At 40.2% G+C, this 13,979-nt stretch overlaps 2 protein-coding genes across 3 annotated transcripts in view; one reads left to right on the top strand and one right to left on the bottom strand.

Annotated features, from left to right (window-relative positions):
* Positions 1-6,641, top strand: part of LOC306884483 (galactosylgalactosylxylosylprotein 3-beta-glucuronosyltransferase 2-like) — a gene marked incomplete at its 5' end in the record, with an annotated part of 27,863 nt that extends 21,222 nt beyond the window's left edge. Inside the window, 2 exons of the mRNA XM_079440377.1 lie at positions 1,176-1,324; positions 5,992-6,641. Of these exons, the coding sequence (XP_079296503.1) occupies positions 1,176-1,324; positions 5,992-6,078 (236 nt within the window). The 3' untranslated portion in view covers positions 6,079-6,641. The remainder of the gene's footprint in view (positions 1-1,175; positions 1,325-5,991) is intronic.
* LOC306884482 (stromal membrane-associated protein 1-like) overlaps positions 6,578-13,979 on the bottom strand; it is a 107,675-nt gene continuing 100,273 nt past the window's right edge. For both annotated transcript variants that reach the window (XM_079440376.1, XM_079440375.1), the window contains 3 exons: positions 13,375-13,600; positions 12,473-12,789; positions 6,578-7,792 (listed from right to left, as the gene is read on the bottom strand). In XM_079440376.1, coding sequence (XP_079296502.1) covers positions 7,658-7,792; positions 12,473-12,789; positions 13,375-13,600 — 678 coding nt within the window. In that variant the 3' untranslated portion in view covers positions 6,578-7,657. The remainder of the gene's footprint in view (positions 7,793-12,472; positions 12,790-13,374; positions 13,601-13,979) is intronic.

Below are 13,979 nucleotides of genomic sequence, written 5' to 3' on the forward strand. Positions count from 1 at the left end.
CACTTGTTTACAAGTTTAAAGACAATCCTAATTAAAGACCTAACAAAACGCTGATGCAGCCCTGCCCTGGTCATAAAGTCTTAGAGTTAATTTAAAAATCAGGATGTGAACATTCCATGTGCGTTTACCACACTGTTTATACATTTAACTCAGCAGCACATCTAGCCGGTCCCTGAAGTGCTGTTGGTGCAACAGCAGAAACATATCCGGCTCTTCAGCTCTATCAAAGCCCTGTCCCTGGATCTCTGAGCATAGGTTCTTACATCATTCCCCCAACACTCCAACAGGGACATCAAAAGGCAATATAATCATTAAAAAAGAAAAAAAGATCAAAAGAAAAGAGTTGGCTGGCCTTCAACTATTAATAAAGCTTGACAGTATGCATCTTGATCTGAGGGAAAGAAACCTTGTAACTACACAAGGACACAGTTAGCCAGGGCTCAGATGAACATTGCATTGCTGTTGTGGGCTCGCCTCTGCGGATTTGAGGGAAGCCCAGGTGGTTTTAGCTGGAACGCAGGCGTCCTAGAAAACAGCCTGTGCCCAGGATAAAAACCCCACAACAGAGGGTGATATTCCCTATAGACAAATTTGAAAAGTCCTCCTCCTGTTTTGTGGCTGAGAGGGTGTCATCGAGAGAAATGGAAACGAGTGGGTGAAAAACTTACCCTGACCCACATGCAACAGCGTTGCAGTTCAACCTGCTCCCACGTGAAATACACAAGGTCAAGAGTGCGCTGAAGAGCCGTGTTTTTGTGTATAGTTAATACAGAGTAAATGAGAGAGTGTGCTTGAATATACAATGAGATTACCAGCACTATAATTAGTTTTAGATGAATTTGCAATAAACAATTTCAGGCCTGTACCAGGGTGAGCTTTTTGATGTAACCCAGACTTTCTCACTTGCAAATGAAGTCTATAAAATAAGGAGAAAGCTATCTGTTAGCATTCCCATTCATCTCAATGGCAGTTGCTCAACCCCTGGAAGTGTGTGTTTTGCAATCTGCAATCACGGCTCTTAGGCACGCACTTCTTTCCAAACTCTCCACTAATGACTATCATGAGCTGTGACAACAAAAGCAGCAAAGAGGAAAAAGTAATTAAATAAAATAAATAGATTCAAATTGAAAATTTGATTTGCACTTGCTTGCAAAACTCTATTTCATCATTGGCAGGCTTTGCAGTGAACCTGCAGGTGATCCTGTCAAACCCACGTGCCCTGTTCAAGAGGAGAGGAGCCAAACCAGGGATGCAAGAGTCTGATTTCCTCAAACAGATCACTAGGGTGGAGGACTTGGAGCCAAAGGCCAAGAACTGTACCCAGGTCAGTATAGCAGCCTGCATTTGCATCCTTCACACTGATCATCTAGAACGCTACAAAAACATCCACTTTTTTATGTTCCTTCATTTGTTCCTAGTCTTTCTTGCGTCTGAGTCATTCGTTTAGACATTATGACTCAACCCTATCTTTTTGGTACCAATTTGAAAACCTAACTTCATATGACGGTCTATTCTTCTACCAATGACAATACTGAATAGCACTGTCAAGGAGCTCTTGAAAATGAAAAACACATTCCTATGTATTTGACTCAGTCTGATTCTAAAAGCTCCTGCATTCATCCATGGTGCATTATCTCAGGAGCCGAAATCTCAAGCTCAAATCTCTTCACTCGGCTCACCTTACGTGTCAAAATGCTCTCTTCCTCCCCGTAACCGCACGTCACGGCTCCTGCCATCATCATTATCACCCAATTACCCTAATGGTAGCCGCACTGGGTTATTAATAGTGACTATTAGCAGGGCTGACAATTCCACTAATCACCAACACCAGCAAGAGCAGGACATGTTTCCAACGTCAGCCAATCAGCTATGCGTCATTTTGCCAGACACAGCATAATGTGCACGTTGTAAACAGAGAGCAGAGAGTGCAGGTTTGTTCCTGTGGAACAATGCCGTGGCGGGTGGAAGTGTGTAGATATCGCACCCGTAAACAGAGTAGAAAGGCCACTGACAGTTACGAAGAAGTGCGAGTCGCTACTCGGACAAAGTGGGAGTTTAATATACTTAAATTTGTGGCTGCAGTCCAATTATATGAGGATGGCATTATGGAAGTAAACAATAGGAAGCGCTTGTGCCAACAGTTATGGGCCTTCGTGATGGGTGTGAGCGGGCGCCTGTCCAAAGTGGAGCACTGCCAGCGACGTCTTTTGGAAAGGTCAGATTTGTAGAAGCGTTCTTGAGGGTCCCAGCTGATGACTGTGACTAAGCCTGCAGGCAGGGAGATATGGCTAACTCCCAGCATGCACTTTAAAATTAAGCACACGGAGGCTTGTGAGTCATCTTATGCGAGTAATCAGACTGAACTGATGTGACAAGAGGAGGAAAGGGACAGAAGGAGAGAGGAAGAAGAAGAGGGCAAAGGGAATGTGTTTGAGATTGGCAGAGGGATGGCAAACATGCCATAGACGGAGAGGTGAAGACAGGCTTATTTACAGAAGTCAGTGCATAGACTCTCCTATTTATTCATGCCAGTCTCAATCGTGCTCCTGCAGACCAGATCCTGCCAGACTGCTGTCAGCATGCCAGCATGCTTCACTCTGCCCACAACACAATCGCTCAAATTATTATTCTCTACCAAGGCTTCAGATGCTCATCCTGTTTAGATTCAAAAGAAACCCCCTGAAAAGTCTTCAGCACAAACATTGTTTGAGAAAATCTTTTCATACGGGACAGCCCAAATGGAATCCAGACATTTTTCATATTTTTTCGCAATGGAACTAAGAGTAATACCCATTTATAAAAAGCTAAATTACTTGAAAAATTATAGGCTGTAACAATTAGTTTTGATGTCATGCAAGATTTTATCCTATTTCTATTAAATCACTTTAAGGTGTGTTTATTGGTAACACTTTACACTGTAATAGCTAACATTAACAATGAACAATACTTTAATAACCTGTGTTAATATTAATTTCTACATGTACCAATGCATTTTTTAATAATGTAAGTTGTATAAATGTACACTTAACATTATGAATGAATATGAATTATATAGAATGAACTGAATATACACTAATCAATATTTGAAGTGGATCAAAACATTTAATCAAAGTGGTCCTAAAACCAAAATGTGTTCTTGTCTTAGGACAACTTTAATGAACTTTTTGATCCACTTCAAATGTTGACTACTGTAGATGAAAATAGAAAAAAAAGTTCATTGTTAGCTCATACGCTACCATACAAAAGTTTTTTTTTTTTTTTTTTTTTTTTGACAAGGCTGCATTTATTTGATCAATTTCAGTAAAAACAGTAATATTGTCAAATATTATTCTAATTTAAAATTACTTTTCTATTTTAAAATGTATAAATGTAATTTATTTGATGGCGAAGCTGGATTTTTAGCAGCCATTACTCGTTTTCAATGTCACATGATTATTTTTTCATGATTATTTGCTGACTAGAAAGTTAATTTTGAAACCTTGTGTCATGTCTCTACTCTTATTTTTCATGTGTTCTTGCTGAATAAATTAATATGAGCAAAAAAAAAAAGAGAGAAAAAAAGAAATCTTATGAAAAATGTTGAAAATGTTAATGCCTTGTAAATGACGCATTACATGATATTACTGAAGCTAAAATGGTCAAATTTTCTATTTATTTGTGCTTTCTAACAACCTCTCTTTTTAGAAGCCAAAACTAGAGGGGGGATAGGATCTAGAGGAGGAGGGTGACAGAGTGTCTTCTCTTATTCCTGGATCATTCGAAGTGGGGTTTCACTCTGTACAAATTGAAATCTGTCTATCCGAGTATTTAACAAGAGTTCAGCACACATTGCAATAATGACGATGACATCTCCAGTGCACTTGTCTTACAATATTCTAATAGATACACATGCAAAGACTGCTCCAAGATTAGTCCAAAAAGTATGAAGGGTTTAAATTTTAATAACTTTTTCTTGAAGCTCATTAACAATAACTAGAGCCCATGGGGACTGCTGGCTTCACACCTCCACACTGCTGTTATATCACTGCTTTCAACCTTTGCGCACTGATTTGGAGCCATTACATTATCAACATTAAAAATAAAAGGATTTATTACATCTGAAAGCAGAAGCGCACAAGTTTAATTCTTCATGTATTATTACTTTCCTCTTATAAAAATTAGACATCACTGTGGGCTGCAAATGTCTTTGACAGGCGCACACAAACACAACTAATGAAGTTTAACCACCCACAGACCAATTACAATTCACTTCAGGAAGTTCTCAATTCAGTCCATCTCAGAATCTAGAGATACATCTTGTTATCAGGCCACAGTACACTTTGGTTACTTTCTGGGTTGCTGCTCCACCTTATTTATCTCTTATGGTTCTGCTAAATTAGCCTTGTTTAACAAAACAAGCCACTATGCAGTGCCATGTGTTCAGGAAATGACACGTCACACCTGAGTGCGGCCATTTAACTGTGCTCTTTCCCTGCACTGCCTCTATCTGATATAATTAAGACATGTGACCGAGAGATCCCATTCCAGTATCCTTCACGCACCAACAGCCTAAAACATCTCTGCTGAAAGATCACACAATGACCTTATTTTGTTATGATGTACCTATTAGGGGTGGCACGGTTCGCGGAAAAAAACCGAACCGCACGGTTCTCCACACACGGTTCGGCATGCGCTAGGACCGCGGTTCAACTTAATTCTGACAATGCATGTGGTTTGTTATAAATAACAAGTAAAACAAATAGGGTTCGGCTAATGTATGTTTCTATTAATGGATGCGCATTCTGGCTTCCCAGTACATTACAACAACAGCGATGAGAAAGAAGAAAAAAAATAAGTGGACAAATCATTCACTCGTTCAATGCGAGTGCCGTATGCTGGAATATGAGCATTTATTCCGTCATCACCCGGGTGCTGATAGCGCGCACACACAGGTGAGACCTGAACAGCACACGTTGATATCGGCGTTTAAACTAAAGTCATGTAAGCTCTGCCAGTTCAAACATTTAAGAGCCAGAGGACGCGAGCTCGCGCGCGCAGTGAGAAGATTTGTGCGTGCGCTCATCAGAAGCGTGCAAACCTGCGCTTCAGAACGCGGGCAAATATGAAGCTCTCTCTGAAATTGTGTTTGAATGGATAAATTCACACAAAATTCTGTCAAAATGCCCGTCTTGGTAAGTATCCTATAGCAGATATAGCCGGCTGAGCGTACAGTATAAGTGCACTGGATCAGTGCCTTCTCTTAAAGTGACAGCACTTTCTTAATAAACAGCAACAACAAAGAAATCACTCACTGCTCTTGATTGAATCGCTTTTGTAACTTTAATAAAGAGTAATCTTTAATTTATAGTCAAATATGCAATGCTCTTTTACCTTTGATTACTTTATTCAATTTATAAAAAAAAAAAACTGAAAATCACTGATTATTTTATTTGTATCTTTACACTATTGTATTTTTATTTGTGCTGTTGCTTGTAGTTAGATAGATTATTCTTATGTTCTTTATTGTTATTTGACAGTATAGTGTTTCCCTAAACATGCCGAACCGTACCGAAATCATATCGAACCGTGACCCCCGAACCGAGGTACGTACCGAACCGTGACATCTGTGTACCGTGCCACCCCTAGTACCTATGTACATGTAATTTCCTTCAAAAATCCCTTTCAAGGAAAGTCATTTGGCGGCCATATTTGCAACCCTTCCAGAAAGCTCTTTTAGAGGGATTCAAGACCATTACTAATCTTACTTAAATGGGGAACTAAAGAAATCTTACAAATGGCTTGTCAAATGCACTTTTACATGACATGAACTGAACCCATTTATGTTGTTTCTTAGGCTCAAATAGCATTAAAAAGCATTTATTTGAGGTTGGTAAAGTGTCTCAAGGGCAGTCCCATTTATAGTAATAATAGGTAAACTGCCTTGGTACATACAATATACATGTGCTTGGGTCCTGTATTCTAAAATACCTGATTTCAAATGGTTTCTTTCAGGTTCTGGTCTGGCATACCCGCACTGAGAAGGTCAACCTGGGTAACGAACCAAAGCGGCAACAGGACTCGGTCTATATAGAGATCTAACGAACAACACTGCACTAATAATGTCATATAACACTGGATGAAGGCCTGCCATCATCAGCACTTTCCAAATTGATGGCCACCTTTGAACTTTAGGATACCTGCTCTGGTGGAAAAGACATGCCAAGCTGCCTCGGGATTCTCTACTGACACTTACTGTATCTGCTGGAGCTTCTCACCATGGCATCACACTGGATTACCTGTATCGTGGTAGAGTAGAAACCATGAATAAGGGGTTTTCAACTGGAAACTGTATGTGAGAACTTGATCTTATTCCCAATGCGGTAGTCAACAGACCATTTTGCAGACTCTGGACACTCTGAGAATCAGATCAATGTCTGTGAATGTGGAGGAAAAGGACCAGCTGCTTGAATAATGTACAAAGAGGTTGAGCGGTGCTGAAGAGAATCGACCCGTCAATGAAAATAAAAGGAATAATGGATGGAAAAACCCTGGAAATACCGTCTAAAGTGTAAGACATCATTACAAGGACAGAACTTTTGGATTACAACTGTCTTTATTCCAACCGACCCTCTTTAAAAGCAAAAAAAAAAAAAAAGGGAAAAAAAAAGAAAAGATAACTTTACAATAAATGCGTCTTTAGACAAAATGATCACACAATGGTTCATGGCTATTCACTGTTTAATGCACGGAAATAACAATATTCTGTCTCTGTACTAGGCACCAGAAAATGTAAACACATTATAGAAATAAACCTGGATGACACGGTGGGGATGTTTATATTATTGCACAGCAGAGAAACCCTGTCTGAGAGGACAGAAGCTCTGCTACAGCGGCGAGACTGACGTGTTTGACTGCACGCTTTTGTTCGGTCCTTACTTTTCAAAACCAGCTGGCTAAAACGATAATTCCTTCCCCGAGCCCCTTTCTATTGACCCCCCCACACTTTTCCGTTAGCCGTCACAGCTATACAGTTCTCCAGGTTTATTTGTCTTTCACTCACTGTGCTTCTCTGTAACGCACACATTAAAACATCACAGTAACGATGGAGTTTGTCATGGAACTACACGGATGCGGTGGGGTGAGAGGCCAGAGAGAGGGGGCGAGGGGTTCGTCTATCTCATGATTACATACATTACATGGGTCTATACAATATCTGCTACAGGGTTCTGGGATGTGGGGCTACAGAAGATAGGAAAAGGATGGGGTAGTCACAAATATGATAGCCATACCTCTGTCTTTTAAATACTATGTCTCACTATTGATTTGGTAAAGATATATTAGAAGCCTGTATAATTGGTCCAGCAGCTTTCTTGTAGCTGATATGTATTTTGACCCCCCCCCCCCCCCCCCCCCCCCAAAAAAAATATATATATAGAAGAAAAAATAATTGCAAATAAGACTGTCAAAGCTGCCAGTCTCTTACACTCGTACTCTCGCTCACTTGATCAATACACAGGGCAGGTTGAATCGATGCTCTCCAGAGTAGTAATGGTTGGAAAGAGAAAGGGGGGAAAAAATGACAGTACATGAATAAAACTCTGGGCGCAAGTGGTGGTGGAGGAGGAGAGGAGAGATGGAGGGATGTGGTGCCCCTTGTCCCCCATCTTCCCTCATTCATTTACTTCCAGAGCTGGGTGCTGAGGGTCTGACCGGAGGGGGGTGCCACCCAGCCGCCCATGGGGGCACCAGGTGGCCCAAATGCCATTGGAGCACCAGAACCGTTCAGATTCATTCCAGACATCTGTTGGTTAATCTGAAAAAGACAAGGGGGAGAGAGAGAAGTGTGAAACATCTACACACACAATAATGGTTAGCTATGGTCCAAAAACTACTGAGAAAGTGTTAAGGCATCATGGGCACTCCACCAACAGAAAAAGTTTTTACGAAAAGTACTCTCCTAAAATACCCTAATTTGGCTAAATTCCAAGACAGCATCACATGTGGAATGCACTGAGGGGAAAGAAATAATATTCTTTAATATTATCATAGATATTTAATTAACTTTTAATTAATTAAAAATACTTATTATATACACTGCCATTCAAAAGTTTGGGATCAGTAAGGGGTCTGTTTTTGAAGTCTTTTATGCTCTCATTCATTTTATGAAAAATACAGTAAAAACAGCAATATGGTGAAATATTATTACAATTTAAAATAACTATTTTCTATTTTAATGTATTTTAAAATGTAATTTATTTCAGCAGCCTTTAGTGTCACTTCACCCTTCAGAAATCAAATGTAACTATTTAATTAATATACATAAATGATAATAATTATATGTAGAGTGCTTCAAACTGGTTTCAGGATGCTGCCTTTGAAAGTTGCTAGGTTTTGGAACAGAGCTTTGGTATTAAAAGAGAAATATATTTGCTTTGTGGAGTTTCTACACTAGCATGAACAGTAAAAGTGGTGTTTTTACAAAATCAGACCAGAGATCTGACCGGTCATTTCACCTGTGGATGGCCTTTCCCTCCAATGTTCCCTTTCCCTCTATTTTTTTTTTCAGGTTACTAAGCTGTCCTCTGATCTTTAAACTCATCACCCCTCTTATTTTGCTTTGTCTAGCTCCTTCTCTCTCTCTTTCATTTTCTATACCTCTACTCTTTTCCCTTGACTCCCACCAGTATTCTTCCAGAGAGCAGAGCGGCGTAGAGGAGAGGGTCCTGTGGGGTACGCTGGCTGTGGGGCAGCCCATCAGACACGTCTGTCTGATTTATACCGCTGTCTAACAGCTCATAGCCAGCAGAGAGAGAAAAACTAATGGTTTCAAATAAGCAGCCCCCTATTTTTCATTATTAACTTGAATTCTGGGAACTAAAGTTTGTGCAATCTTTATACAGCTGTCAAAAGGGATATATAAATGAAAGATGGGATTTTTCTATCTTTGGAATAAGAGTTTGATGTACTTTGTTGACAATGGATGTACAAAACTACCATAATCGACCATTCGGTTGGTTGTCTGAGGCTAAAGTTATTACAATCCTTTATTACACAATACTAATCTCTTCACAAAGAAACTTCGCTGTTCACAGCACATCATCAGTTCAACAAGTCTGACAGTAATCGTCTTGAAGTATGTTGTTGAATGCGGTGGATCGGTGACACAAGCGGCGCTCTGATGGCGGTAGTGCTGGTGTTTTAGAGGGGCTGAATGTAGAGAGGTGACTTAAACCATGCTGACGGTCTAACAGCACACTAAACCACTGTCACCTGTCAGCATGCTAAAAACCTCAACTCATAAGTTCAGTCTCAATTCATTCACCGTCAAACACCACTTTTAAGAAAAAACAACAACAGCTACAACAAATGCTGTTCTTTTGAACTTTGTTCAAAGAATCTGGAAAAAACAAAACATCATTTCCACAAAATATTAATCACCACAAATGTTGATAATAATAAGTGTTTCTTAAGCACCAAATCAGTATATTAGAATCACGATTCTTGATGAAATGATGAAAATTCAGCTTTGCCAACACAGGAACAAAGTACATTTTAAAATATATTAAAACACAAAACAGATATTTTTGAATTGTAACAATATTTCAAAATGCGTTTTTACTATATTTTTGATCAAATAAATGCAGCCCTAATTTGATAGAAATGTTTTTAGGAGTTTTCAATATATACATTTAACTGACCCCAAACTTTTGAACAGCGTGCTACAAAAGAAAAACGGCCAATTTAAATATAAAGGAGGAGTAGCACTTGCCTTTTCCCATACAATCCTGAAATGCAAACTACAACATACACAATCCAGGCACATATCATTGGCTTTCTATTTGTGTTTAATTCCAAAGCACTAAACCCCATCCTGAGGCAGTGAGGGAGGTTATCCATCACCGTGAACTCCTGGAGTGCTCTGATGTCTCACAAGGTGACTAAACCGCTTTAGGCCATGAAGTGTATGACTAGAGTGAGACAGTCAGAGGGAAAAATGTAAAAAATTGCCTTCTAACATCCTCAGGTGGATCCGCTGTGGACCTTGACTTCATTTTGTGCTCAAATGCACAGCAGGACAAATTTGGCCACTCTCGTAATTACACCTGCTTCCTCCTCAACACAATACTGCCTACGCATGGAGAAATAAGTGTGCCGCAAGAGTGTGTGTATTTGTAAATACTCCAAGAACAGTACTCAGCTATTCAGGGGAGTGAATATCAAACACTAATGATTCTTCTTCTCCCTGCACACTGGTTCTCCTCAGTCCTCCTTCGGAAAATAGTGAGACGCTCTGTGTGCTGAGTAACGAAGAAAAACATCTCAAGTCAGATCCATCTCAGGGAAAAAAACACTCCTCCCTGGATCCGCGTGGCAAAATTACCCTCACTCCAGAAAACCATTAAGCAAACGCATTTCTTTCCTCAGCCGGTCTCTCAAAATACAAATGTGCTGCTGAAGGCCTATAACTCAGGACGTGCGCACACGCTTGCATTGTGGGGAGGGATTTTAATTAAGGCTGTGCGAGTGTAAAGCATGCTGTATTGATTTATGATGTGTAATTAACCTCCCGGAGGCTGAAATCTCGGACTCCCTCTGCTCTCAGACTCATACGCAGGGGGTCACGGGCCACGGGCCACGAGAGGCGGGGGCGAGGCAGGGAGATGACAGAAGTTGAGAGGTCGGAGTCACTGAGCACTCATCTTTAATGAGCCACATGCAGATGGGAGGTGACAGCAGATTAGATGAGGATTTTAAAAACTCTCATTATGAATCTCTTGATTATACGCTGACTGACAGAGAGAGACCTTAAGTGACAGCTCGCTTTCCATCTGGAATGGTTTTGAAAAGATCTGATCTGAATAAAAGGAAAGCTTTGTGGATACCAGGAGATGCATTGTTGGAATCGGATATGATGAACGGTAATAGCTTCAGATATAGATGTTCTCTCTATAAAAAGCTGATGCTGATCCACTGCAGCCAGCACGCTGCACCAATGATGAATGTCTACTTTTATATCTGCTCATGGCAGATTCTGGAGGGTTGGTTAAAAATACATTCCCCAGAGGAACATTATGAACCTAACCTGAAGCTCTTGACCTCTGGTTTGCGACTTAAGTGTACCATCATCAAAAGTAAGTAATTAGGACATTTGTTCAGGTTCACTTTTCAGGTTCACCTACAACATAATCTATGCCATGATATAACTACATTAATCCTTAATTTGCCAGCTCCCTGACTGCTTGCTCCACAATGGGTTCTTGTAGCTGTCAGAATTTACACTCTTTCCTTCTTGCAATGTACCTAACACTTATTTAGGCCGTACACAATTTACTCAATGTAATCGACTCTAGATAGTTGATCAGTTTAGGTGTTATCTGCATTCAAAGAGCTTACTTGTGGACTGATTTACCAATCCAGCATAAAAATACAATATCTGTACTGTAGTTTCATAAGGACTTTTTCTTAAGGTAAATATCACTAGAGCACAGTATAATCTTAAATTGAATTCATCCTGATCTCCCTGTCTTTATAATACAAAGGTAATTTTATATTTCCTCATATTTGTGAGATGGGAGTACCTTTCTAAGTGCACTTCCTATTTATTCCAAAATTTATTAAGAATATACACGACCATTCAAAAACCTGGAGTCAGTAAGATTTCTTTATATATATTCTTTGTTGAAACAACATGGAAATAGAACTCTTTTTTAACATTACAAATGTCTTTACTGACATTTTTAATCGATTTAATGCCCTTCCTTGCTGAATAAAGGCCCATTCACAGCAAGGATTATAACTATAAAGATAACAATATAGTTCTAAAAATCATTCTCAATATTAAAGAATAGCAGAGCTACACCACAGCTATAACAATAAAGGCACAGAGAAACGATATCGTTGGAATCACTTCCAGAATGATTTTTTTCCAGCTGATGAATGATACAAACATTGACAACCAATCAGAATCCATCCTGCTATCACGAGCTCGAGAATTTACAGCGGCAGGCGATTGTGCGCTTAGAATAAACAGATGATATCATCTGCTGGTGTGGACGCTAATATCTTTATCTTTATAGTTATCATTCTTGGTTTAAACGGGGCTTAAAAGTAATCTCTTTAAAAAGTGTCTTAATGACCCTAAACATTTAATGTAATGATTTAATAATATTTATATTAATAATCAATAATATTCATACATTAAGATACAAATATGAAGGTTTAATTAAAAAGGTAAATCTAACATTGAACATAAATTTACATTATAATATAATATAACAATCACTCCAAAGGCATTTCAGCAAACTAAATGTACCAAAACACTTCTTGCATAGACTTTAAATGGCATAGGATGTTTTTAAAGTGCACTTTATATCATTCACAGGCCTAGAGCTGTCACAGAGATCTGTGTGATTTCATAAGAGACTTATTTCAGTGACTAAAGGAACATTTTATATGTGGCATATTGGTTACAGCACCATTACAAGTCACATACCTGTGCCATATTCCACTGTCCTTGTTGACCTGGCTGCATGGCATACATGTTTTGAGGGGGCACCATGCCCTGAGGTCCCATCATGCCTGGGGCCAAGCCCATCACTCCTGGTTGTGCATTTCCCATGAAACCATTAGGCATCGTCATGCCAACCATCATGCCTGTATTCTGGCCCATCATAGCTCCACCCTGTCCCATGACGGCCCCCATCATGGTGGTGGGCGGCATGGCTCCTCCCATCCCAGGGAAGGCCTGGAAGTTCCCCTGTGGCTGCGCAGGGAACTGCATCTGAGATGGGCCCATGAACATCGCAGTCGCTGTGGGAACAGAAACGCAAATAGATACACAAATAAGAAGATTTACATACGAGGACACGTTCAATATGTTCAAAGAGACAAAAACAGAAGCAGACCAGAGGACACTGACACACAAAACATCACAGACGGTAGAGAGTGATCAATATCTGCACTAATGTGTGCAGTTCCTCGCCTCGAGCCCAGAGGAAATGGATCTTTGAGACAGAAGAGGTGTGCAGGATGAAAGGGGGCATCTAACGAGTCCTGATGGTGAAGAATTGGCAGTGCCTTCATTTGGAGCATCTGAGGTTTTGGGAAATGTCCTCTTTGAAGAGTAGGGCAGGCGAAGTAGGCAGCTTTAAACCACGTTCAGCAGTACCAGAGTGCTGAGACATGCAGTGCTTGAATTATTGATACCCCCATTAAAGCAGGGCTTCTCAAGAACCTTGCTTGCTTTCACTTTCACTCAAACACACACACACACTCCCAAAGCACCATTAGAAATGGACTCCGGATGCATAGCGCCATTTATAGATCTGCATTTTCTCGTTCAGATCGCTCACTCTCTGAGGAATAAGAAAGTGGGACTCTGGGGGATGGATGTACCTTGTGCAGGCTGTTGTGGGACGGTGCTGGAGCCATATAAGGAGAGAATAGAGTCCTTGGAGAGAGGTTTCTTGGCCGAGTCCTCTGCTTTGCTGCTCCCGCTGGTTTCGCTGAACAGGTCCAGATCTCCCTGTGCTGGAGCAGCACTTCCTGTGCCTGTAGCACCTGCCACAGCCCCTCCGGCGGAGTTGGCCTGAGTGCTCCCAGCTGCCTTACTGGAACTGACCTGCAGAGCAGAGGAGACTGTTGACTTCAAGCCATACACACTCTCAACGCCGGCTTATCAACTCCCTCACATATCAATAAAACTCATTAGCAATCACAGACATGCACGGATACATCCGTGGGCCTAAAATCATGAGCCAAATGAGGTATCTCAATAGACCTTCCAGTCTAAATGGTAGGAAACTTATGCCGAATCAACCGGATAAAGCTTTGAAAAATTCATAACAGAAATAACACTAACAGAAAAGAACCAAAAAGTTATTATATTTATATTCATGCTCTTGTTAAATTATATACTACTTTGTCTAAGTAAATAAAAAATAATATAGCAAACTCTAAAATCAATTATTTATACAATAAACTTCAAAACATAAATACTA

This window comes from Barbus barbus, assembly GCF_936440315.1.
Source record: "Barbus barbus genome assembly, chromosome: 18".
Lineage (NCBI taxonomy): Eukaryota > Metazoa > Chordata > Actinopteri > Cypriniformes > Cyprinidae > Barbus > Barbus barbus.